Genomic DNA, 27,360 nt, shown 5'->3' on the forward strand with positions numbered 1-27,360 from the left:
TATTGGCTGTTTGTTTTACTCCTGGAAAAAAAAGGAAAAAAGGTAATAGCAAGCTGGACAAGACACAGGGAGAGTTTGCAGTGGCCAGAACTTTACATGCAATTAATTTCTTTCACAAACGTGTATGCTCACAGAAATGATTGATTTTACTTCTCATGGTATTAAAAAAAGGAAGCAAAGTAAGAAAACTTTGTCTACAGTCAATGACAGGAGAAATAAAAGGGAAGTGGGGGGAGGTGAGATGCCTGAAGCCTATAGAAATTTACAATGGTAACAGCGAGGCAAAATCTTGTTAGTTAAAAATAAAATCTGAATGGAGGAGCGAAAATGTTAGATTGGTTCAGAGATGTGCAAGGATAATCTTGGGTTCTTTGTCTAAGAATGCCATCCAGTTTTGATCATAGGTTCCATTTGTGGTACCAGCTGTGCATGAGAATGAAATTTATAGACATTTAAGTCTCATTCAACAGACTGCCCAGAGGCAACACTGAAAATGTTCTCACCAGTCTGCTCTAACTGCTTGCAGGATTGATGCCTAAAATGTATTTTACTATATACCCCTTCTTCTATGACCTCAATTATGAACAGAAAAAAACTATTAAAAAGAACCTGGGGTTAACGTAATTAAAGCATTTTGCTAGATTTTAAAAGACTTTAAGATTACAACAGTCTTTATTTTCAACAATTCCCTAATATATAGCCATTATGCAATTTGAAGTAGAAACAGTATATAATTATGACTGCTTAGTTTCAGTTGTAGGTGCATACTAGTTTTCTTTTTTCCCCAACTGGATGAAACTTTTTAAAACAAAGCAATTACTGTATTTAAGAAAAATGTATTTCATGGAAATTGTAATAAATACAGAATTAATTGTTCTTTTTATGGTATATGTTTCCAATAATATATGTTACTATGGCACCTCCTACCCTTCATAATCAAGGTGAAAGGAATTTACTCCAATAATTTATGCTTTCTTCCTATTTCTGATACTTCCAATCTAAAAGTTGAAATACCTCCATTAAAATTTAATTGTAAAGAATTTTTCATCCACTAAAGTTGGGAATAATAGCTTTTTTATTATAAACATTTTTTTAGTACTACCTGTTCAGACAAAGGAATTATTTGCATGCCTCTGTTTTCTTCTCACTTGTGCCAGTAATAGTGGTATGCTTGTTTTGCTGTTTTCTAAAAAGCCCAAACATTCCTACAACAGCTGCTCTCCTCATTAACAGGTAACCAGCAGTATCCACATGAAAGAAACTTTCAAATATGAGAATACTGAGAAGTCTCTCTCCATGAGACTGCACCAGGCTAAAAGCCTTGGCTGCATGCTGCAATACCAGGTAACAGAGCAACCTTGAGAGCCATCACCTCTAAAGACTCACACCAGCACACTCAGAGACACAAAGAATGCTATGCAGATTCCAATAAACTCCAAGCAAAATTCATAGTCATGTTTATTAACTTAAAGCTATAAAACCTGCATTTAAGTAGCAGTGTAAGCAATATTAATCACTGTGGCTAACTACTGCATTTCAATGCAATACAAAATATAAGGTGTCCTGACCCATCCACAAAGGAGATGACTCCAGAAAGTACTGGAGGATGTTGGCCCAAGAGCTCATTTGCAACTACTGACAGATCACAGCCAGAACTCCATTCCTGTAGTAGCACCACTGAACTCCTTGCAGACAAACCTCTCCTGTATTTATAGGACGGAAACAGATTAACTGCATCTGCTTTGGCTGTAGTGTGTCTTTTATTGATTCCAATTCTGACTTCTAAGAAACCAAAGCAGAAGAAAGCAGGGAATAGCCATCAGTACTGGGGACTGCACTAAGGCTACACTAAACTTTGTCTGAGAAAGGGATTTGTGACAATTCAGTCAGTGTCTGAAGGAAGTGTTTGATGTAGCAGTAACAAACCGTTATGACCCATAATTTATATTTTGTCCACCCATTTTAAAAGGAATGTTATCTGTCTACATGAGGATCACACACTATGGAAGCAGCATCTGTGTGCAGTTACTGAAAGCTGTAATGGCAGTAAATCTCCAGCCGAGAAGGAGTTGGAGCCTTACAGATTTAGACATCCACAATCTGAGGGTTGTTTCAGAGCTTCAGAGCTCAAACAGTATTGCCAAAATAATATGCCTGAGAAAATAACCAGGGATAGAAGGGAAATGGAAATGAGAGTATGTTCAAGTTGTAAACAGAGACTCTGGTACTCTTCCCTCTCTACTATCTGTTTTACTGATACTTTATCCTCCCAGCTATCAAGCCAGACAACCCAGATTTATGTTTTGTTTTAGCTCATAATAGCCACCATACAACAGGGCAATGGGCAGAGCATAAAGCACACCCATTTAATCTTTCTACCACAACATATATTTACTGTACATCTTATCATACAATTTTGGCAGTCCCTGAGAATCAGCTGTCCCTATTTTCCCAGGCTCCACAAGGACTGTATGGCCCACACAGAACATATTGAATATACAAGCTTACAGAGGAAGATTGTTTTAAGGTCTGTAACTCACAGCAGGAACTGAGCTAAGTTCAGTTCCACTTGGAAGCCATAAAAGCATGGGTTTAAAAAAAGTGCAGCAGTATCTGGTGTTTGATATCTAACAGTATGCAACATGTTTATGACATGTATTAGGCTACAAAATCTGAGTTCATAGCCTGGGACAACAAAGCAGAACTCAGCTCTGGCATATGTAGTGGGAAATAGAAAGGCATGTCTTGCACTGTAATGGATATTGCTGCTCCCCCAAGAGCTTGAGTTGCATAGAGCAGGTGGTTCAATGAAAGATACTAGCACTTTGGAAAAAATTAAAATACAACTAAAAGAGCAGCTAAATAGCAGCTGGTTCAAGCACAAGTCAATTCAGATTCAGTTTTACTATACAAACAACACAGTTCAGTTCTCCAGATTACTTTTCAGAAACGACAGGGTAAGAAAGTTTGGACAAAATATGTGGCAACTAAAACTGTCTCAGTTACACAGAACTCTGTTTAAAGGGTACCAAAATAATGAAATCTAGGTGAGTTATCACATTCAGACTACTTTAAAATTAGTCTGATTCCAAACTGGATGATCAAGTCCCACTGTCTTAAAACAAGTCCCATGGTCAAGTATGTGTTCTTAAAAACAGCTTTTCCCTAATTAAAAAAAAAAGCAAAACCAAAACCTTTCTCCTCTCTCACATTAAGTAAAATAACCACAGAAGCAAAAAGAGAAAACACCCAAGTATATGATGGAAAGAGGGAAACATACCAACATGCACAACAGCATACCAAGCCTACATATTGGAAAAAAAAAGTTTTATACATTAAATGAGATCAGCAGAACTAAGTGTTATAAAGGGTCATGGCTAATTTCAAAATATGCTTTAGGAGTCGGACTGTCTCCAGGAAGAACAAGAGTTACTTGCCAAGTAGGAAATCATGTCAATACTGGCTATTCTTAATCATAGTCTCATGCAGTGGAGAAAATGTAGTCATTTTACCAAATGAACACCAGTTCTTAATTCTATACCTCGAAGTATTCTTCCCCCACACACCCACTGACACTTTTTTGCTGCAGCAAACATTATAGAAAGTCAAACAGTGGATTTTGTGTTTTAAATAGTTTGTTGGTTTTTGATTTTGTTTCACTTTTTCCCATTTTTAAGATGAAGTAGAATTATAAAGAAAAATTTTGTGTGACCCATGAGAGTTTGAATCAACTCAGTCTATGGCAAACTGAATCTTGGGTTAATCTTCCAGGCTTATAGGGTTATGAGCTTGTATCTCATTCTCTAGACAGCAAAAATAAAAAAGCAAACTGGTCTTCTATGCATAAAAATTAATAATCCATGCTGGAGTACCCTGGAGGTTTCAGTACCACCATCAGTCAATAACTGAAAAGCTGGGGCTCTGTTACTAAGAAAAGTAGTTTAAAAATGATTTAATTTCTTAATTGCTTTCAAGTTTTAGGTTATACAGGGCTGGTAAGCAAGATTTTTAAAGATATATATTGTGGTTGAAAAACTTCTGAAGTTCTGTAAGAAATCAGTTTATATACTGAACTATTATCAGATAGAGCTTTTTTCAATCATAAGTGATATCTTTCTCTACTCACTTGTGTGAAGTACAATAAAATAGAAAACTAAGCCAAGAAAAATTATCTTGTTTGGCATGAGATTTAGCCAAAACATCAAAAGCTAGAACCTTATTCCTAAGTATTTGAGCAGTACAGCTGAAGGGCTGCATGTGCCCAATGCAAAAGTCATAAAAAAATTTAGTTAAATTTTAATTCAAACTGTTTTTCCAAAACAGGTGTTTTGATAGTGTCATATCCCATGATGCAAAAGAGTGCATCCATAAGCATGCCAATTTTGGTAGAATATATATTGTATATACCAAACCAAGATCAGTTATACCTGAAAAATAATCACTTACCTGTTAATGTAACTTAGAGCAACATAGGTTGGCTGTTGAAGTTCTTGTTTTTCTAATACACGTGGGTCTGTATCTGGAATAAAGAAATACATACACAGAATTCAGCTTTGTGCATTTACACTGAAATTAGGGGACTGAATGGTGCAAAGTAACCTAAGTGGACACAAGAGGTACAAAATAGCTCAACGCAGTTTATCCATAGTGTACACTTAGCACACCTCCATCACTCACTCATTCATTCATAAACACAGTATTGCATTACTTTGCCCAAGAATTTGAAACATCAACAGTGATGTCATTTCCAACTGTCACACAAGCTTTCACAATCCCCCTCATAAATACTAGTTTTCACTGCTTTCCATGATTTATAGTGTTAAATGGCTCAAGCTTGCTTCTTTTTTAATGTAGCTATTTTATCATTTTAAGATGTTCCAAGAGTGATTAGATCTGTTGGGTCTTGAGACTTTTCTTCTGCATCTCTGAGTTTTGTTCTCTCCCTTCTTTACAGCTTATTTTCTGAAGCTCTGAGTCAGAAAAGTCATACAAAAATACTCTTGAAGCAAAATGCTTGCCAAGCAGAGCACTGCCCACCAAAAGCCCCGAAGCAAACACATCCAAATTCCCTCAAGTGCTAACTTTCTCGCTCAAATGAAAAAATATGTTTTCAATCACTGTTTCCATTGTCCTTTGCAGTTAAGTTGTGCTTTTATCTAACAAAGAAGTTTTGGTTTGAATTTTTGAAACCAAAGCCAAGGGAATATGTTCATAGTTTAGACAGCATTCTTATACCAAAACCCAGCGTTATATTGAAGTTTCAATATAACTTGAAGTTTCAAATACAACTTTGCCCTGCAAAGTTGATAGGCACCTTTAGGAGCTGAGCATAAATAGTCTTCAAAAGTTCCCAATGGAAAGTGTGCATCCTGCCTGTGCAGATTACTATAGTCATTAACAACATGTTTTATACATTACTTGAAAAGCAATTCTGTGTGTAACTTCTGTGTTTTAACTATCAAGAATAAAAACTGCCTTTACCAAATGGCTCCCCACAGCACTGCTGCTCTCCATCTTTTATTTCTCAGAACCATCTACTTTGTGTTTGGTGAGGGGGGAAGGGCACGAGGCACTCCAAGCAAATCCCATATTTTGGACTGTTCTTGCTTCCTCCCGGAGATTTTAAGCATTGTTAATGTTTAAAAACTCATTATCTTGATAAACACCTTAGTTTGACTTGCTCAGTTGCTTTTGGTGGTTTTTGGGGGGTTTAAAATATGATACAATTATTTTAGAATCTCTCTGTGCTGCTGTGCCTTAAGGAAGATTTTTAACTGAACTGAACGGGGATGGTGCTTGAGGGTTTGTGCATCTGTCACACCCACACCACTGCTGAAGCAGATAATGTCTTTATTAAAGGAGAAGGGAATCCCCTGTCTGCCTCTCAAAGCTCAGATTGGTCCTAATCCTTCTCCTTACACTTGCTCCTGCACAGCTTAGGCTGCAGGATTTGCTAACATGCCTTTATCAATATATCCCTGAAGAGATAAGTAACTCTATGAAAGTTCAGTGAAGAGGGATAAAAGTACAAGTGCCAATCCAATCAGCAAACCCAAGCCTGTTGTTCTTAAGAGGAAAAGGTCTTGCTGCTGCCTGGGGAAATTGTGCAGTAATTGCCAGCACATCACACTCCATATGAAGCTCACCAAAGACAGCAAAGCATCAGTGATCTCCCATGGTGTCTAATTCATTTTTCTGAGGAAGTGAGGTTCACACAGCATACACAGATCTTTTTCTTGCCTTTGTTTCTATAAAACCCACCATCATTTAGCAGGCCAAGCATACAACTACGGCCCTGGTGAGCTCTCTTAAATTTACACCTTGGTGGTGCATGGCCTGCCATGGAACTGTCTCAATGTAGAATGTCTGCAGGGCATTAATCCCAGCCAGGACTATTTGAGAACTGCTGTGATGCCTAGAGAGGCTACCTGGAACAGAGGCTGGGCAGAATTAAAGGAATAAAGGAGGTGTTTATTGAAAGGCCTTTGAAGGGTACACCTTGGGCAGGCCAAGAGCCCGGCTATGGCTCTACCCAAGATGGTCTGTTGTAGTGCGTTTTTATATTTCGTAATACTCTAAAGTAGTTTTGTTTTGTATACCCATATTTTTCCCAAATGGTTTATCCCAGACTGTACCCCCCTCCCTTTACCTGTGTAATTCCTCTCCCTCTTTGGGGATGAGATCATCCCCAAACCCCCACCCTGGCTCTCTGTCAATCACTCAGCATCCCATCCCTCCATCCAGAAGTTTCGGTCCAAGTCATCGAGTGATCAGCCAGAGGCCGGGAGTCAGCCCCCCAAGCCTTGCCCCATACGCTGTCCTAAATGTCTATCCCCCAGTACCCATCCCTTAGGGTCACTTATTGGTTGGTAAAATGTTATCTACTTTTGGTTTCCACCTCCCTTTAAATGTGACCTTGGCACATCTCCCGGCTCTCAGCAGGAAGCCCCCTGAGGTGCAGGAGCTCCTTTGGGATCCTAATAAAACCTTGGATTAACCCCTGCTAAGAGTCGGCCCTTTCTCTTCCACCGATGTCTCTGGTGTCTCTTGTGCTGCAAAGGCGCCCAGCCCAGGTGCCCTCAGCACCCTCGGGGCACAGAGAGTGTCTCCCTGCCAGCCCAGGTGCCCTCAGCACCCTCGGGGCACACACAGAGAGTGTCTCCCTGCCAGCCCAGGTGCCCTCAGCACCCTCGGGGCACACACAGAGAGTGTCTCCCCCCAGCCCAGGTGCCCTCAGCACCCTCGGGGCACACACAGAGAGTGTCTCCCTGCCAGCCCAGGTGCCCTCAGCACCCTCGGGGCACACACAGAGAGTGTCTCCCTGCCAGCCCAGGTGCCCTCAGCACCCTCGGGGCACACACAGACAGTGTCTCCCCCCAGCCCAGGTGCCCTCAGCACCCTCGGGGCACACACAGACAGTGTCTCCCTGCCAGCCCAGGTGCCCTCAGCACCCTCGGGGCACACACAGACAGTGTCTCCCCGCTGTCGGCCGTGTCGGGGCTGCCCCCCGGTGTCTGCCAACTCGGGACTGGCCCAGGGCTCCTGAGAGGCTCGCAGAGAGACAGAGACAATGGTCGACCAGTCAGGAGTTTTCACACTTTTATAAGTTTTGGTTCATTTACATATTGGGGTTAATTGTCCAATTATATCTTCAGGCTATGAAGTCCTATCTTCCCAGATTGCTCTCCTCAATCTGCTGGTTTTAGTTTTTGGGCCTGAAGCTGCAACGGTGTCCTTAGTTCTTGGGCTGGAAAAGGTTTGTTTTGTCTAACAATTGTTTTATCTGTGAAGGGAACTTGCTAACACTTTATATGAAGTTCAGAGTCACACACTAAGGCATTACAGAATCTGAAAAATGTGAAAGCTAAAATGTAAGGCATCAGCTGCAACCCAAGTTCAGGCATCTGTGGTTAAATGACTATGTCTTTGCTAATCCAGTTCTTAAATGGGATTAACCTCCACCTACAAACAACAGTTTCTGTGACTGAAGGAGACAAAATTGGGGCTGGTTTACGTCAGAGTGCTGCACATTATCAGTGGGAGAGGACAAGGAAAGGCTCTAATGGAGAGTCCATTAGACCACCCTTCCTGCAGCTTGCCAGTGGCTCCGCGTAACACCAGCTGAAGATGAAAATACAAAGACAAAAACCAAAAGCCCCATAACTTTTGTGGGAGTGTGTTATCAAAGCAGAGAGCAATTTGCCTGCTAGCACCTGGAGAAAGCAGATTCCTGTCTCTCAGTAGGTGCTGCCTGTCACATAAGGAGCACAATGCAGATTCTATCTGATCTATCTGTCCTTCCCCCCTCCATGTATCAGACTTCACAGTTTTTAAAGTCAAGTATGCTGCATATAACAATTCCACAAAATAATCCAAGCAATGGTAAAAAAATCTTGTATGAATTTAGCACTTAGAATGCTTGACACATTTTTATTCCTCTTGCAACCAGGTGCTGGGTTGCCAGTCATGAGAATGCTGCATTCACTTCTGCACTGCAGCAGGAACTCTACACATAACACTGCTGGGTACTATTTCTCTTCCTCAGCTATAATATATAAAAAAACCCCACATAAATGTGTTCTGGGGCCACAGCAAGGCCCTCAGAGAAGAGCAGAAGAGAGGAGAAACAGCTGTGCCACAAGTGGCAGCAGCCCTGGGGCCCTGGCATAGCCCTTCCCCAGTGGAGGGACATGAAGGGGCACACTGGCAGCTCCTCTGCATCCACCTAAAACCTGCATGGCTGTGCTATCCAGGCCCATGCACATTTGGCCCACCACTGCCAGCTTTTTTCTCACTGTCTAAAAATGCCACCAGTCCATTCCTTTCTGCCTCCATTCCCTCCTCCTCTGCCCAGCCTCAGACAGTGCCTTTCCTCTCTCCTGCCCCATTCTAACTGCAATTCTTCCCATATATCCTGCCCTCCATCGCTCTCAACTGCTTTCTCTGTTATGTTCCCCTCTCAAAATGTCCCAACATAAGAACAAGTTAAAACTTTCACAGAGTTGTCAATAACTTGTTCACTCTTGTACCACAGGACTGCACATAGATGCAATTCATTCCCTGGACTGCCCTCTTCCCTTCTGCTCCTGCCTGACTCCTCCACTCCCTTTATTGTATTTTACTTCTAATTTAGGCAGTCTCTGCTTGCATTTCTGATGTTAGTTAGCACTTTTTTGAGCAGAGTGAATACACATTGTTAACAACTACAAAAAGATCACAATCATCTCAAACTTGATAAAAAACCCCCAGTACTTAGTGCTTTTTTTCTTTCTTTTTTAAGGAATAGCAAGTACAGCTACAATGGGATTAAGGAGCAGTATTCCCTGATGCTGAGCCTTCAAGCCTGGACTTCCAGCACTCTGCTTTTCTCATGCATAAGCACATTCATACATACAGACACTAGCAATGTTTTCTGATACCACACATGCTGCCCAAAGCCTGTCTTTGAACACGTGCTGCCCCACTGACCAGGATGTTATCCATCAGCCAACGCTCTCACTTAATCTGACTTGGGAATGAGGAGCAGGGGAGACAAAAATCTGTTGTCAATCTCACAAAAATGGCCCTGTATAATGTTACATGTTTAGTCAATGTTTCTTCAAACTCACACAGACTGGTCAAAGTCAGCCAAAAGTAGCCTAAATAGTTTCCAAAGAGACACCTATAATGTTTTAAACACTCACAAATGACAAATTTCTTCTTGAAAATATTTAAGCAATATAACTTAGGGCTGATCTGAGTTCCCTTTCTTGTAAGAAAAACATCCAGCACATACACAAAAACTGCTCCAGAACTTGAGGGGACTGGTTGATTAACATTACTTTAGCTACCCTCACTTCTTGAATTAACAAGGGCTATCCAAGACTCACTACTTCACTGGTTTTGCTGTAACACTTTAAATCCACTAGAACAAGTTGCCAGCTGCTGTACATTAGCTGCCTTCATTACTTGTCTCTTCTTAGAAACATTATGTGCCACTGATTTCATTCCACAGTGGGAAGAATTACTTTCTGTAATGCTGTGAGAGTTTTTTAAGCTACGTCCTCCCCATTTACTATGGTGCTAGATTTTTCAATCTTTTTTTAAAAATGAAATATTATTAAAAGAAAATTTTTATCTTATATGAACTAGTCCAGAATTTTGCTCTGCATCCCAGCACCTCACTATTTAAAAGACTGAAGTGTGGATGCTAACATCCATAAGAGAGACAGAATTACTCAGTCATCTGTAGGATTAGACCCCTCCAATTTCTCACATCCACAACCTGCTTCATATTGGACAACTAGACAAGTAGTATCAGTGTATAATTAAGGCTGAGAGACCATAAATTGCACTAAGCCATCTTTGAACTGTTCACACAAAGCCAGGCATTTTCTGTGGAGTATGTTCTAACAAAATAAATCACTGACTACTGAAGCATGCTATGATTACTAAATCACCTCACTACACAGAAATACAGAAAATTTTGAAAGCACTGCAAAATCCTAACCTGGCAAAGTATTTTAAAGAGAGCAAATAATAAACAAAGACATCCATATCCTGTATAAGCACAGTCTTCAATTATATAACTTGGTTCTACGCTAATATTTTTGTACAAAAATACACGCCACATCTTCATTGTACATAATACAGCAATAAGCTTTTACCCTACAAGATACAAGAAAGTTATCAGAAGCAGCTTCACTTTCATAAGAGCCCTGGTTTTAAATCACTGTGAAAGATCACTTTTCACCTTACAAAATGCTAACAAATTCCAGTGGCATTATTTTACAACCACGAGCTTTCTTCTTATGGGGCCCAGGAAAGTGGTAAAGATAGTCTCAGAAGAAAAATAATGACCTTAAGGCTGCTCTTCAACATTTTGAATATGAACTGGCCAGTTCTGTTTTAACCCCACCCAGGCACCATTTAACAAAAGCAGAGGTTGCGGTCAAGATTGACAGAAAATACAGGTGCCTAAAGAAGGAGACATGAATCCCTACTCACAAATGCAGTGGCTGGATTGTCAAAATTTTTTGGTAGCTGTAATCCTCCAAGAGATTTCACAGACCAACAACCTGAGTAGCTTCTTTATAGCTGATACTTATCCTTTCATCCATCTTTGTCATAGGGGGTCTTATGCTAATTGAGTGTGGGGGTGATTATTGGGGAACAAATTTCAGCCTAACAAACAAGGTCTCTCAGAGAGCTCCAGTGAGCCTCTGGTGAGAAGTACAGGACAATTCCCTGATGTTGCAGATATTACTTTTTGAAGGGAAGGGTTTAGAGATGTCCATACCTTAAAAAGACTTAGGTTTGAAAAATATGTCTTCTGTAAGTCATATCAATTTTATACCGAATAGTTACGACAAAAGCCAAAAGGCGCAACTCCCTTTGCCAACCTAAGGGCCTTATTTCCATTTCAGTTTAATCTCTGAAAGAGTAACAAAATGCCTTTAATGTAATGAAAAGAACAGCCCTGAAAAGGATTTTAAAAGGACTTTAAAAGCACATATTTGCAAGGACCAAGGACTTACAAGTCTCTCCCAAGTCACTTGGAGATGTTAATGATAATCTCACCTTTTTGTGCAAGATCACACTGGGGTAAACTGCCAACACAGAGGTTCCCCAGACTCAAACCTGACTTTGCCAGAACATCCATACACACGTTCTGCTCGCCCACCAGCAGGTTCACAGAGTGCCTGTCTTGTATTTCACTTGGCCTTGAAACTGGCTGATATAAGTCAGCTCAGCTAGTTAATTAAAAACTACACTTCCCTTGAAACTGGCTTGCTTCACTAATGATGCCAAGGCAAATATTTCTGTTGGCTTCCTCAAAAGTCTGCAATTGTTCCTATGTGGATGTAGCTTAAAAAGCCAGAAATAGATAAATTCAATGTTACTGGAAATTGCTCCCCATCTAAAACCTCCATTACAAGGAAACCATTATGAGTTTCACAGTATCAATTCCAAATGCAGTGTTAATCGTGTCTTCTTAAAAATAAAAAAAAAAATCACAGAGAAATTAACACAGTCCCTTAATTGTATCTTTAACAGAAAAAAAATTCTCCTCGTCTTCAAAAAGGAGATTATGCTCTTCACTTCAAAGACAGGACACTGGAAGATAAATATGATTCTGCAAGAGTTTCAAATCTGGAATTCAAGAACACCTTTACCATTTAAGCATGAGTTTAGGTTCTTTCCAAGATCAAGGTGTTAAATGCCACAGAGATGGACTTATCAAAATGTGTGAAAGAGGTAAGATACCAAACTTTCACATTTCCACAATAAGCTCTTTAGATGACTTAGCTCTCTAAATAGATGACTAAGAAAGCTACATACAGGCAAGTATAAACAAGAAAACTCTGTACTTATGTCAAGTTTCACAGTTTTGGTGAAGGCTAGAGGCTCCAGAATATGTTTTAGGACAAAATTCTGCCTGCTTGGTCTATCCCAGAGTTGCAAGAATTTCTCAGTTTGCTGCAAACAGTTTATTTCCCCCATCAAATTCTACTTAAGTGCATGAACCCATGAAAAAAGAGACCCTTACAGACACAGGTTACATAAGTAATAAAAGAAGGTCATGAAACTGCAGCATTTTTGGCCAGCTGGGGGACAGCTTTGTTGGGCTGCTGCTCAACCCAGGCCTGTGGACTTCCCACACAGCAACTGGGTGATTGCAATTGCTGCATTACAGCAGGAGAATAATGCAGTCCAAAGACAAGGTAAAGTCACAGCCCAAAAGCTGAACTGCTGTGGACTTCTCCTAAAGCCTTCAAGCACAAAAAGGTTCTCATTAATCTTAATAACTGCAAATTACATATTACACATGTAGACAAGTGGTTAGCAAAAGGAAATGTCAAACAGAAGGTTTATTTAAATGGAGGCTGCCTCAGTAAAAAAAAACCCAACAAGTATAAATTGGGAATGTACACAGAGGCAGCTGGAAGGCAAAGCAGCAGCTGCTGACTTAACACTCTGGATTAGCACACACTGGCCCCTTCATGTTGGTGCACCTCCCAAGGAAGTGAGGCAGCCCTTGTGGAGTTCCCAAGGAAAATGGTAATTTGTAAAAACTGCCTCTTCACTGGAAAGACACCATGACCCCAGGGACAGCACTCCCAGCATTTTAGCTTCACTGAGTCAATGAATGCAGAACCTCTAAGAGGCAATCAGAGGACATCACTGCAAGAGGAAGTATAAAAAAGGGGAGAGAAGTTCAAAAGCAGAAAATCATTGAAAACTAAAGCACAAGAACCTCTGAGAACACTACAACCAACAACATCCATTCACTAACGCAGACTGACACAAATGAAATTCCATTTTGTAACACAACTCCTGTGAGACACAAGAACTCAGGGTCTTGTCATATGAGAAAATGGTATCTTGGTGGGTGATAAAATAACACATGGTATTTCAGATAACCTACACAGAAACAAGCCTGTGCTTTGATATTACAGCAGAATAGAACCTTTTATATAACACTACATTGGAGCAAACCTGTTTCACCCTTGCAAGCTGCCACTATTTGATACAGACTGTGAACTTTTAAAAATCATGGCCACCCTGTATCTTGTCCAGATAAGCAGGGCTCTGATTACAGGTTCACATGCATTAATGCACAGTTACTAAAAGTATTTTAGCAACACAAATGAGGTGATCACTGTACATTTTCTATTTTTAAAAACCAAATAGCCAAGTAAACAAACAAAAAGACTTGCAAACCTGAAAAACATCTTTCATTGAAAAAAAAATAGTGATATAACCATATGCAAGAAAAGGTTATTTCAGATATGGACAATAAAAAAGAGAAAGAATGCATGGAGTCCAGTCAAGGATCCTGAATATTTTAATAATGTTTTAATTTCTGCAATTAAGTTAATTATTGCACAATAGTAAGTGACCACAGTGCTCCTCAGTTGCTGAAAGCAACCTTTGGATCTGTCATGCTGCCTTCAAACAGGCAATTAAAGTGAAAAATGAGAGTGTGCAGAACTTTCCAGTACCATATATTATACACAAATAACACACAAATAAAATCTGAAGTTCTCAAACCAAACACTTGATACATTTAGTTATGCTTTTATCCATTTATTTGAACACGTATTGCTTTGCTACTCTTGAAATCCTTATTACAGATAATCTACTGCTTTAAAAAGAGTTTTCCCTTACCAGAAATCAAGAGAACTTTCCAATTCTCTGTCCCCAAAATAATTTGCATTAACTGAGGCTGAGCAGTATAAAACATTCCAGCTGTGGGCTTTCCTGGTCCCTTTTAGAGTGGTGCTGACTGGAGACAGAGCCCAGCCCTCGAGGGCACTCTCAGACCTCCGGCACACCTGAACAGGCTGGCACCCACAGGCTGCAGCTGCCTCTGGCACAAAGAATGGCAACCCAAACAACCCAAATTAAAGTCACCTCCTGCCATGATCTTCTCCTCTGAAAGCCCAAACAAATCTCCAGCAGCAACTTCAAGAGACGGAGCTGTGTAGGAGGGTATAACCCTAACCCTTTCAGAAAATATTACAGTGCACTGTGATTGAAGACACCCTCAATCTCAGTAGCTCATGCCTCAGCATAAAAAGACTAATGCTGTAAATCAGCTACTTAATTTCTATTCAAACAGAACATAATTGCTGGTAACTGGCTGAAAAGCAACAAATGCCAAAAAAAGGTCTTTGTGATCTTTCAGATGTAATGAACTGCAAGCACACTTCATGTGCCACGATGCTTTTCCACTTACTATGCTAATTAGTTTTTATTTGAAACACACAATTATTGCTGCAACCAAATGCAATCATTAATGTATTTATTTGATAGGCAAAATATTCATGAATCAAATCAACAAGAAATAAGCAGAGCTGGAAATGTCCCTTAGAGAAAGAAAAAACCCTCCAGAACTGCTGCTATTTAATTTTTAAGCATTTGAAATGTTAACATCTTGCTTGCAATTTCTAAGTGCAAATACACTTAATGAAGCTTGACATAGAGAAAAATTAGAATGCCATTTTCACAGAACTTAACAACATTTAATTCAAGTCAAATAACTTCATGATATCCCACTGGAGAGTAAATAAAAGGTCCATTTGCACTTAACAGTCAAGCACACAGGACATAACATATATCATTATTAATCTCTAAAATGATCCCATTTCAGTAATTAAATGAGCATTTTTATTCCTCACCACACTGTGATGTCTCTTTTGGCTGAGAGTTTTAAAAACTCCTGTACTGTGGAAAGGCATTCACTCAGATCAGGCAAAGTCCCCAAAATCAATTAAAATAAAACTTAATTAATGGTCTAAGGATACTGTTCTGCACTGAAACAATGATCAAACCACTTTCACAACCTGCAGCACTGCCCCCAAACACCCACACCAGCACAATGGTCCCTTTAATCACTTTTGTTGGATTGAAGGACCCCTGACCAGCGTGGCTGTCCTGCCTCCCCAGATGACTCCTGAAGCCAGCAAAGCCCCTCTGCCTGCATGGCTGTGACTCCCTGGAGGTGACCTGGTACTGGGCTGCCTGGGGGGAAAGAGTTTGTCATTCCCTGCACTGCCAGACTGGAGAGAGAGGAGGAAAAGGAGCTGACCCAGCCCTGCCTGCAGAATTTCTAGGTATTCAGTCAAACTGCTCCATTTCCAGCGTTTCACACATTTCTCCCCTCTCTAAGGTCAAACACATCATTACCCAGTGACACAAAAAAACAGAAGAATGAGGAGCATTCATCCTGCTCTTAGCATTTTGCCAAAATTATAAGGAAATAAATTTTTAGAGTTGATAATTGATTGATTGAGGGTTGGATTCTGTGGGGTTCTATGAGAACCCAGGCCTTGTTTGGGCAAATCCATTGGGAAGTTTGGCCTTTTTGGGGCAAAAATTGGTAACTAGTAGTTTGAAGAACAATCTTTACATAAACCTCAAGGCTCTGTTTTTTCAATGTGAGGTGAGTACATGCTTAAGACCATATTTTAGGATAAACACTTCAGCATAAAGGAAGCAGTTATTTCAAAACAGCTAGTTTTCCTACTAAAAAAACTTTAAATTTATAGGTTTGTGTTTGGTCTTCATAATAATATTACTCAAATACTCAAACCCTTGTTCTCATCTAGTTTTAATAATGAAATCCTGGCTAAACATTCAAAAATAAATAAAACCTAGCATACTTTATATAAAACTTCAAAAAATATATATCTGGACAGTTCTGATGCTTGAGGGTTTTATTTCCCAAAGTAGTAATGATCTCCAGGAGTTAAAATAATATGATTATATCCCAACTCCATGACCAGCTAAACCACAACTGAACTGCAGTGGCACATATTTCATTTGCAATGCCAGAGGATCTCCATTTGAGACTATCAACACAGCACTAAATTTCCAAGTGTCACTGGAAATAGGCCACCTGTAATTTTGGTTGGAAACACTAATATGAACTGCTATAAGCAGCACAGCGAATGTTTTACCAGTTCAACCTCTTCATCTTTACCAGCAATGAGAAAGGAAAGCTTTTTACTCTCATTTTAATACTGTGTCTTCTCTCCTCTGCAAACCGTGGTTGAGGGATTTTTTAGTTTATTTTAGGGGAGGATTGTATGAGAAGGAAACAAAACATATTTTTCCTGTGAGTCACTAAAATTACTATAAGCAGCTTATCTTCTGTGCTACTACTCTGCAGTCTAAGAGACAGGATTCCTAATCTTTGCTTCCTGCTGATAGGGAGTGCACAGAACTAAACCATGTCTTGTAAGGAAGAAGGAAAGAGCATAATTACCTAATGTTACTCAAAAGACGCTCCAGAAGATAGCAACCATGCCAGGTGGAGCATGGAGAGGAATCAGATGTGTTAGAACACTAGGTGCTCAGCTAACCTTTCTTTCCTGAAATGTCTTCTTCCAAAACTCGTTGGTAAATACTGTGTCTTATGTAATTTTATTACTTTATTTCACTGGGAATAATTTCACCACCAATATGCCTCATCCAAGGCCATGAACAACTCCAGATTTGTCACCAGAGCTACATGTGAAACATCCAGCAACAAGCCTACTTTGCAGGGAACAAGAAATGCACAAAATCATATATCACATATCACATTTCCCAAAGAGAGTAAGGGTGTGGTGTGGGGGTGTCCCTCACTTTAAGGGGAAGATATCATCACTGAAATAGTCCACAAATGTGAACCTAATACTCTGAGATGAAAAATCCATTTTTCTGCAAACTAACTATCAATAAACTTAAATAAAATAGTTATCATCCCCAAACAGCACCTTTTGGAAGTCTAAGACTCAGTTATTGGGATAACAGGAACTGGCATATGAGAAAATCATTAAGTGCTGTTAACAATCAGCCTTGAGCAACAAGACTATTTTATTTGCCCTTAAGTATTAACAGTGGAGCAGAACCTTTGCAGTTTTGTACCTCTGACATCTGTTTTTGAAAGAGAATCTCAAATTATCTTGAGAACTGAGAAGGTGAGATAGATTATTTCATACAGTTAATGAATGGGTTCCAGTATTCCAAGCCACTGGGAAGCCCAGTGTAGCAAGGGGTTTGGTGCCCTCCATTGAACTAATCTGGCCATCTCAGTCCAGCTCTTAAAAAGAACAGGATTTTGCAGAGCAGGGAATGGGTGAAGCCTCAAAGCTCTGCTAGAACTGGATGCTGCCATGTGCTCTCTCACCTCAGTGGTCTGAACCCATAAAGCACAAAGATAAAGATGAGGCTTTACCCTCAGGCAACCACTCATAAACTGAGGCTTGCAGAGGGAGAACAAAATCAAAAGCTGAATGGTCAGTTTAAAACAGAAAATAAAATATTATGTAAGCTTAAAAATATCAACATTAAGCAGACATTTAAGGATATAGATGAGCTTAATAATCAAAGATGTTCTAGGACCATGGCATGTTCTTATATATTCTAATTTTACTTTATTATCCCAATCAAAACCATGCAGAATCCAACAAAGCAAACAAAAAAACACCTCCACAATCCCCTCCAAACAAGCAAACAACCCCCCCAACCCCAACAAAACCAATCAACCAAAACAAACAAACAATCCAAACCCCCACATCCACCCCGTGCTGTCCTCCCCCCCAAAAAAAACAACAACAAAAAATTGCCTGGTGTGAACACATAGGAAATACAAGAAGTTACCAATTCCTTCAAAATTCTTACACTATCATTGCCCTCACAGAGAACTTGAATATAGAATAATTAATCAAATAGTGACACCAATGAATACAAAGCTAGCTGACCATAACAAGAAAAAAAAAGTCTTTACAATTATGCCAGCAGTAAGACTATTCACTATAAAATCTCACAAAAAATTACATGTCATTCTTTGGCTTCCATAGTTCCATAGTTTTGCCTGGCATTCATGTAAGCCTGAAGTATCTGCACTTCCTTAATGATTGATGTAATAGAAACCAACAGAAGGGCATTGCACTTTTTGCAGGTGAAAGTGGTGCTCCAGGTTCACACAAGTCAAGCTCAGGCAGGCTTCTCAGCAGAGAAAGCTCATTTTCTGCTCAGGAATGTCTAAGGGATCAAGCATTCTAATAAATGCACTGGTATGTCAGAAATCAGTTTTAATTAAGTAAAGGTAAGGAAAAAGATATGAAAGAGAACCTTTCCTACAAGCAGTAAAATTTCTCCTTGCATTGAATTATGTAAAAAAAAATCTCATAACTGCATGTGAGTTTGAAATGTTGTTCATTTCTGATGTAATAGAGTAGACAAGCAATGCCTCACTCCTAGCTCAGGGTAACTTTGAAAAGTAGTACAGCCTTGTTTCAAAACAGTGTTAAGTTTACTGTATTTAGTCATTTGAAAAATGGAGCATTCAGAATTCCCAGGACACCAGTTATTTTGCTATTCTTATGCATTATAAGTAATTAGAATCAGGAAGAATTTAGAAACAGGTAGGGAGGGAAGAAGGACATTCAAGCAAGGCCTTCTCAGATCATGATACTAAAATATCTACTGTATATATACACACCTTTCAGGGTAACTAAAAAAAAGATGCACATTCTTTAAAAAACCCAGCTGCTAATTTTACAGTCAGTAGCTGACAAAGAAAATTTCTTTCTGAAGTGATGGTATAGTACCTTCTAAATTCTACTACTGTTACTACTAAACAGCATTTAATTAACAATCAGGAGTGGACAGCATTACCAAATACTACAGCAATAAATCTTAATACAATTTTTATTCTGTACTGTTCATCCTCTGATCAATACCCAAGTATGAAACAAAAAGCACAACACACATTTACCAAAATTACTTAAGGGATATGATAAGAGGGAGATAGCAGATAAAGGTTCTGAGGTTGAATTTCAGGACAATTTAAACTCTGATTAATTTGTCTCAATATTTATTCAGCTATGGTGTTACTTACTCTGTTGGAGTTATTTGTAAACACAGTTCTGTAAAACCCTCTAAAGAACATTAAATTATTTGTCCTCAAAAGACTATCAGTTTATAGAAAAAGACACTTTCAACTTTAAAAAACCCCATATTTCAATAATGACCTTACAAGTGAAATGGCAAATACTATCAGAAAATTAACATCACCTTTCCAAGTATGTTACTACCTGCAACAGCAGGTGCTTCCTATTTTTAGTCTGTTTCTCTCTTCTCTATAAATAGTCGCAAAAGTTTAACAAAACCCTTTAAAACATTTCCATCAAAGGCTTATTTAAAAAGGTATGGCCCATTAAAGGGTATTTGTTTAGAGGAAGAGCTTCTTTGGTTTGTTGTTTCTAAACAAACTAATAAAAGAACCCAAGTGGCAACAAAATACTTCTCCAGGTTCAACAGACACCTACACACTAGCATCAGGATGATATAACAATATAACTAATAATTCACAATATTTACTAAAATTGCTTTGAACTCTTTTTATATTCAGCACTAACATGGTGTGCAAGTATGGTGGTTGGATTACAAGAGAAATTAAGACCACCAGCAATAATGCTCCCCCTCCTCCAAAGCATTTTCCCTGTCCCTCCAATAAGCTTTTTCTATTCCCTCCTCCTGTCTCTAAATCCATCCACTAAGGCTGTGTGAATTATCTCCCTCTCCATTCAGTTTGCATTTTAGCAAGTTCTAATATTCATTCCTTAAGGCAGTGTCAGTGTGCTCACCCTTTGCTCTACAGTGGTGCTGATTTGCAGAGAGAAGCAGAGAAATGCCTTGCAACTCCTCCATAATTTATTCTAGCTCTAAAGTTTTCCACTGCAGTCAGTAGACTACCTAATAGCCTAGTCAAAATGAAGACAAACATCTTCTATGACAGAAAACCGTGGGGAAGGTGGCATGAATTAAAGAGCTGGAAAATAAACACCTTAAACAAACCACCTCAGCGGGAGACCGAGATTGTCTGGCAATGAACTGCAGACAAGATGCTTCAAAAAGCCCCATAACAAAGAAAAAGCTGCATATTGTTCAAGGGTTCCCATGTCAGCACCACCCCTTAAGCCAGAAACATTAATAACTTCTCTTTTGTTTTCATTCTTTCTGGGAGGAGAAGGGAGTTGAAACCCAAACAAACAAATAAAAGTATATAAACATGATTTCTTTTCTTGCTAGTTGAAATTTGCCCAGGCCAAGTACTAATGTACGATCCTGGGGTTGAAGGTTTCTTGGTTTTGTTTTGAAAGGGGCAATGGAGTACTACCATTTGGTTGAATGATAAAAAGCTTAAGACACTCCTTACCAGAGGCTGTCCACTGCATCAGCTCAGCAGCCAAGCTTATCAGTTTGATGAGGTAATTGCTTACCTCTTTTCCTAACTAGATTTCTCTTTTTCTTCCTTACACACTTGGAAAAAAAACTTTAATGAATTGATTATCAATTAAATGTACCAGACTGATAGCTATCAAAAATGCTCTCTGCATTGCCTTGATAAGCAGAAATTCACTATGAGCAGTCAAAATATAAGTTTTTCTGCTGTTGTATCACTGGGGTAAAGACTGACTTTCCAGTGTGAAAGTTCAGGCATATCATTCCAGTCAGGATGAGACCCAAGGAGTCTGACAACCCCTTGCAATCTGACTTCAATGGAAGAAATCCAGTGGACTATGGAAGGAAAGCACAGGAAGGTACAGCATGCTCTACCATCCATCAGCATAAATCATCAGTGGACTGGGACAGGGAGGGATGGCTGGAGGCAGACTGCACTACAGTCATGTTGCAGCCTGAGGTAGTGTCTGCTGGGAATACAATAGCTCATTCTCCATGCCCATGCAATAAATGGCCTTCTCTCTGCAGCTACCAGTTAAGTTTATAAATCAGTATGTTTTGCAATATTAAAAGCCACTCCAGCTGCAAAGGAACCAAGATCATAAATTCTTTTCAATGCACTTTTGAACAGCTTCAGACAGTAGTGAGGCTTTCCTGGGAACACTAGACAGCTGTAAAATAGCTGCTTCAAATTTAGGTTCTATTATAGGAGATGGAAAAGACCTGTATGAACTACTACTTAATTAACAGATCAAGCCACCAAGACCCATGAGGAAAGAATTCAGCTCTTAACAAAAGGTTTTAACTGTTTCTTGATCCCCTCTGTGATGTTTTTAAATTAAGTCAAAAATCTGAGTTGAAGGACATCTCCAGATCTCATCTCCCCATTGCTATTAATGTATGTCAAGTTAACAGAGGGGATGAGTAGAATTTGAGGTATTTCTCAGAAGGATGAGCCTGATAACCAGAGGGTCTGAGGAACCCACACACCAGCTCTTCCTCAAACAGGCATGAAAAAGGTCTTTGCTAATTTGTTTCTTTTCTCATATGAAATCAATGGCTCTTAATCTCCAGTTGATCACTTAATTTACCAAGAAGGAAATTAGACTATTTTTTCTGTAACTCAACAGCAGCTATAGTTGCCCACACAAATTACCTCTCTGCTGTTCATCAGACCAGGTGATTTAAGAGCAGGTTTGGAGTGGAATGGGAAAGGAACATTGCAGTATCTGCCATGACCAGTAAAGGAGCTTCACAATTGTCTGAAAACAATGATCAATAGCTGCAATTTTATTGCTCAGTGTTTCCACTGAGACTTGTTTGGAGACATTGTGAAAGGAATGCCATCAGCAAAACCCCACTCTTCTTTAAATCCAGTTATGTTCAACGTGAACAAAGAAGGGAGCCTCCCAGCTAGCACATTGTGTGGAATGGTGGACATGGAGACAGCAACAAGCTATGCTGTGTTTCTGCAAGACAGAGCACTGAAGAAGGCAAAAAGGGCCAGGAGCTGGACTGGATGATGCTGATGGGTCCCTTCCAACTGAGCATATTCTATGATTCTATCCTTTTCTGCTTCCCACAGTAAGTCTGCACATGGTCCTGGTCTCCAGCACAAGCAATGTGTCTTAGCTCTTGTTTTCTGTGCAGGTACAAAAGGACTAGCTTATTTCCTTCAGGTTTAAAGCTTGAAAAAAAGAAAAAGAACTGTTACGAAGCACCTTGAAAAAGCATTGCATAGTAAGTACTTTTAGCCCACTATCAATAATGGCAAAGCTTACACTAAAGAAAATTATTAAGTACCAAAGTTATTTTTGGTCCCAGTTTTAAATAAGAGAGTGAATATTCTGCACTGGCTAGGGTCAAAGCTCTCAAGGTCAATTTCCAGCTCAGTCACAGACTGCCTAACAGTCCTGACACTAGTTTCTTTGCTCAACTGACTTTTTTTTTTTTTTTTTTTTTTTGCACTTCAAGCCTTCTTCTGCTTGCTGTGCATAAAACTAAAGAATATTCCTGAGGCTACATTGTATTTGATGGTGCAATTCAGTATCAACAGTGAGATGTGAGCATAACTATACTTCAAAATCTTCCCATAAACACACTCTTTTTCCACAGTTCCAACAGAAACAAAGTGCCATTTGCCTTGGTTATTACCAGTAGTGGAAGGCTGCAGTGAGGTCTCCCCGGAGCTTTCTCTTCTCCAGGCTGAGAGAATGGCTGTGCCATTCAGCTTCACATCATCTGCAAACTCACTGAGGGAGTGCTTGATCACACTCTCTGCCACTGACATATTAAAGAGCACCAGTTCCAGGACAGAGCCCTGAAGGACACCATCCATCAGCAGCCTCAGCCTGGACGTAGAGCCACTGACCACAGCTGTCTGGCTGCATCAGGGTACCAAATAAACAAAGAACTCAGGCTGTAAGGTATACAACACTGAGGAGAAAATACAAGAGAATGTGTATAACTCTAGCCACTGCGTGCATCCAAATATTCAATCATCCACAAGTGCTTGGAGCCACTAAAGCAGAGTGATCAGGGTGGGTGGGGAGGATGACACCGAAAACCACCACTACCACCCTGAAAATAAAAAAGAAGCACTCAGTTTGAGTTCACTGTCATATTCCTGGCAAAATATCTGCTGAAGCACTGCAGAGAATTTTACAGGCCTGGAGGAGACACTGAAGAAATACAAACATATCAATGAATACCAGCAGTGAGAGATAAACAGTTTCAAATGCTTCATACAACCAGAATCACTTTGCAGCCAGATTCATTGCCAAGATGAGAACTTGGAAGGCTTCTGTCAGACTATTTCCAATTACAGTGTTTTATGAAAACACAGGGCATACAGTATGCCTTGATGAGAAAAACCAGTGTATATATAGGCTCATCATCCTGAAGCAGAAAGCACTGAGGTAAGTACTAGTTGTTATGGATACGTCTGCATAAGTAATGGGTGTTATTGCATCTAACCTTTGGGTTTCATTTATTTTATATTGGAGGGTGTGGGTGTGTGCAGAGAGATTTATGGTTTATGTTATAAACATTCATCTGCCACAAAATCCTGAAGCATTCTTACACTGACTGAAAAAAACACCTTCAAGCAGTGAGTTTAATGGAAATTCAGAGGAATCAAATATCTTTAGACAACTTTGAAAAATGCACTGTTGATTATTCTTTTAATGAGTTTGTGTATTGCTCAGAAATTCTTTGATAAGCAATGTTTCTCACTGCGTATGGACAATTAAATGTGAACAGATTTCATGACACAACACGTAACTCATTTGTGTGTTCCTTGTGTCAACTGACCTCTCAGACTGAGAGCTGCTCTTCTGATGACTGATGCTATACTGGGGGAAAAAACTCCACCCAAACATCTTTGATGACCTCACAGTTACTATATGAGACACACAGAGGCTAGAAATACCATCATATTCTATACATTTTTCTTTGTATACATACAAGACAGGAGGAAAGACTCTAAGGACCATAAAAACCAACTACCAGACAAAATTCTAAATCACTTTTGGTACTGACACCTGGTAACACAAAATGAACATCTGAAACCAGGTATGTGAGTTTAGAGATTTTTGTGTTGAGTTTTTAAAAATAAATCTTTATTTCAGTTAGAAAATAGAGTGTTACTAATTGGAAATAGTCTGTGTTCTAAGCCCTTCTGTTGGGTAAACCTGACAGCTCCAGTAAAAGTTCATGTGTCTTCTATTTTTAAATGAAAAATAAAATTTGCTTTGTCCTATTTAGGAAATAATAACAAAAACCCAAATCATTATAAACAAACACACACAAATATATATTTTTTTTTAATTTTTTTTTATACATATATGCACATGGCCCAGTTTGATAGATCTGGAAATTGGTCAAATGAAAAATGAGTCCTAAATTTTTAAGCCAACTTCACAAGTTGGACCTATCAAGACTCTATAGAGTAGGAAGCCCTAAAGATCTCATGACTTGAAAAGACCATGACTTGAAAAGAAATAAACTAAATTCAGACCTTGGACTGTTTTCTTGGACCTCTGTTCTCCTTTAAACCCAGTCTTGAAAAGTTTAGCCTCCTCTCCTTCTCTCCTCACCTGTCAGCAGTCCCTAAAGGCAGTTTGTACTCACTCTCATTTTTGGTCAGAGAAACAAGAGAGAAAATGTTCAGGTTTCCCTCCCCAAAGATTTCAGCAGCCTATCAGAAGAGTTGCCAGGAAGTAATCTTTCAAACTCTTTAACAAACAGCCTCTGGTAAACATAAAGAATTCTTAGAAACTTTTGCTTCTTTAGTCTCATTACAAACATCTACTATGCTAAAATAATGAACTATTTCCAGATATTGTAACTTTGACAAATTTGAACAGTTTTCACTAAAAAGAATTCACTCTCCTCTCTCTTAAGTTCTAAAACTTGCTCCAAGACAGAGATATGGATCATCTGAATAAATGGGTATAATTATCTTTAACTCTAGGGAAACACAGTTTTTCCTAAATTTCTTTAAAAACCACATTAAGCTTTTTCGTAAAACTCGTGCACAAAGAATGCATCCATAAGCTGGCACTGAGCACAAAAAACCCCAGTCCAAATGGCTTAGATGTGAAAAGGATATAATTAAAATCACTTCTGAAATAGAAAAGGGAAGTTCATTGAGAGGTCTTACCGCAATTTCTTTACAGATCTTGGTAGCTTGCTGTTTTTAAGTTATCTGCTGAACAGGTACAGAAAGAAGGAACTACCATAAACAAAAAGCCTTATTGACAAAACAAGAGAATCTTGACAACATAAACAGTAGGAGATACAATCTAGCATAACCTTCCTTTCTTCTGCTCTTCTAAGCATTTCTTTAACCTCATTACTTTGAAACAAGAGTAGAGAGGTACAACGTGCCAGGTAACTTTGCATCTTATCTATTTAATCAATGCCAACCTCTGAAAGGGAAAACTAAATCCTTCTCAATTCCCTTCAGAATTTCCCAGCTTAGTGGGTGGTGCCATCTAGATCCAACAGCATTTTATTTCCTGTTCCAAATTTACTTCAACTTTTTGATTGCTCCTTGAGTTTGTTTTTTGTAAGACCCACAATGTAAGCTACCTCCATACACATCCTTGGACACATTCTTTGAAGCACAGAGTTTACAAATAGCATCAGTGCAGATCAAAAGGACAGCCAGTTCTTAGAGGCACATATTTTCTGATCTCATCTCACGATTACTTTGTCATCAAAATCAGCTGCACTATTACTTCTGCAGTCTGAGGATCAGCTGAACTCCTTTTAAGATTAGTCCTGCTGTTTTTAAAGCTTTAATGATGTTCCCAAATAATTTGCCACAGAACAGAATTTACCACGATATACCTATATATGGAAAGAATGACTGAAATGAAATAATGGAAGAAAACACAGGGAAGAAACTAAAATCAAACTAATATGGAAGTTATTTGAATGGGATTTTTAGCAGCATGAAGAGATTTACTTAGGAGCTATTCTGTATCTGTAATTCCAAAATTATGGCACATTCTTCAAAAAAGAAATCAACTTCAACATATCACTTAAGTCAGTGAGTCAAATCTGTAGCAAAGAAAGATTTTTGTTTTCCAAAAATCATTGCTTAGTCAATAAAGGTGGCTTTTAACAGCTAGTTTAGTTGTATCTTTAAACAACTTATTTTTTATTTTGACCTCACACAAACAAAACCTACAAAATCATGTTTAAAATGCATGAAGCTCATAACACTAGCTCAAGAATATTAAGAAATTTTAAGTTAGAGATGCCAGCCTACTGAAACAAACAGAACTCCTGGAAATACATCTCAAAAGACCTGCATTATCCAGGTGTAGTAAATTCTTCAACTCTTCTCATGGTGAATAACATGGGAGGTTTCCCACAGTACCAGGCCATGCCATAAGAACTTTTTACTTAACTGGATAAGCAGCAGCATTTCTTCCCCCTTCCTCCAGCCACATTTCACAACTGCTTCTGGGAGAAATCCCAGTTTCAGGAATTGGTACATTCAGCATGACTGCTGCACTCTCACTATGCCTGAACTTCACAGACCCCGTGAGCTACTGGCATCTGGCTCCAAGTTCAACCAGAAAATACTGCTGTTTGTGAGAACTGCTATAACTCTTATTTATTTTACCCCTTCTGGTATGTTCTCTGTCTGCCTCATTCTCCCCGTTCCAACCTGCTTGTAACAGCTATGCAGCAATTCAACTTCAGAGGAAACCTGAAGATCACAAAAAAATATCTCCAATAATGAAATTCAGGTCGATATTTGACCTGCCAAATGAACAGGTTCTTTTACCAAAAGACAAGCCAGACATTTGAACTCTCAAGCACTGCCAGGACAGAGAGCAGCTTGCCTGTTCAGATGAGCAGCCAGTCTTTTGAGACCTCAGAGATAAACCAGGCAAATGCTGGACAGGAACAAAACGTACAGTAACAGTATACAAAAGCTGGAGTCTAGGAGAAGAACACAAAAGGGAGGGAAATAATTTGCAAAGCCAAGTTTAACTCATAAAACTAAATTTGAAGCGTAAGATTTTATCTTTCATTCTTTGTGACTTCTGGGAATCTCAGAGTACACCAACATACCAACTCAAGACTACAGAACAAATTATGGAAAACTGTTTGTACTTT

General features: G+C 39.2%; 1 protein-coding gene across 1 annotated transcript in view; it reads right to left on the reverse strand.

Moving 5' to 3' along the window:
* The window catches only part of JAZF1 (JAZF zinc finger 1), a 190,533-nt gene that overhangs the window by 81,071 nt on the left and 82,102 nt on the right, over positions 1-27,360 (reverse strand). The window contains exon 2 of the mRNA XM_071429253.1: positions 4,447-4,519. Coding sequence (XP_071285354.1) covers positions 4,447-4,519 — 73 coding nt within the window. The remainder of the gene's footprint in view (positions 1-4,446; positions 4,520-27,360) is intronic.

The sequence above is a fragment of the Agelaius tricolor genome, unplaced genomic scaffold (genome assembly GCF_023055355.1).
Source record: "Agelaius tricolor isolate 1412-34295 unplaced genomic scaffold, bAgeTri1.0.p SCAF_6, whole genome shotgun sequence".
Classification (NCBI taxonomy): domain Eukaryota; kingdom Metazoa; phylum Chordata; class Aves; order Passeriformes; family Icteridae; genus Agelaius; species Agelaius tricolor.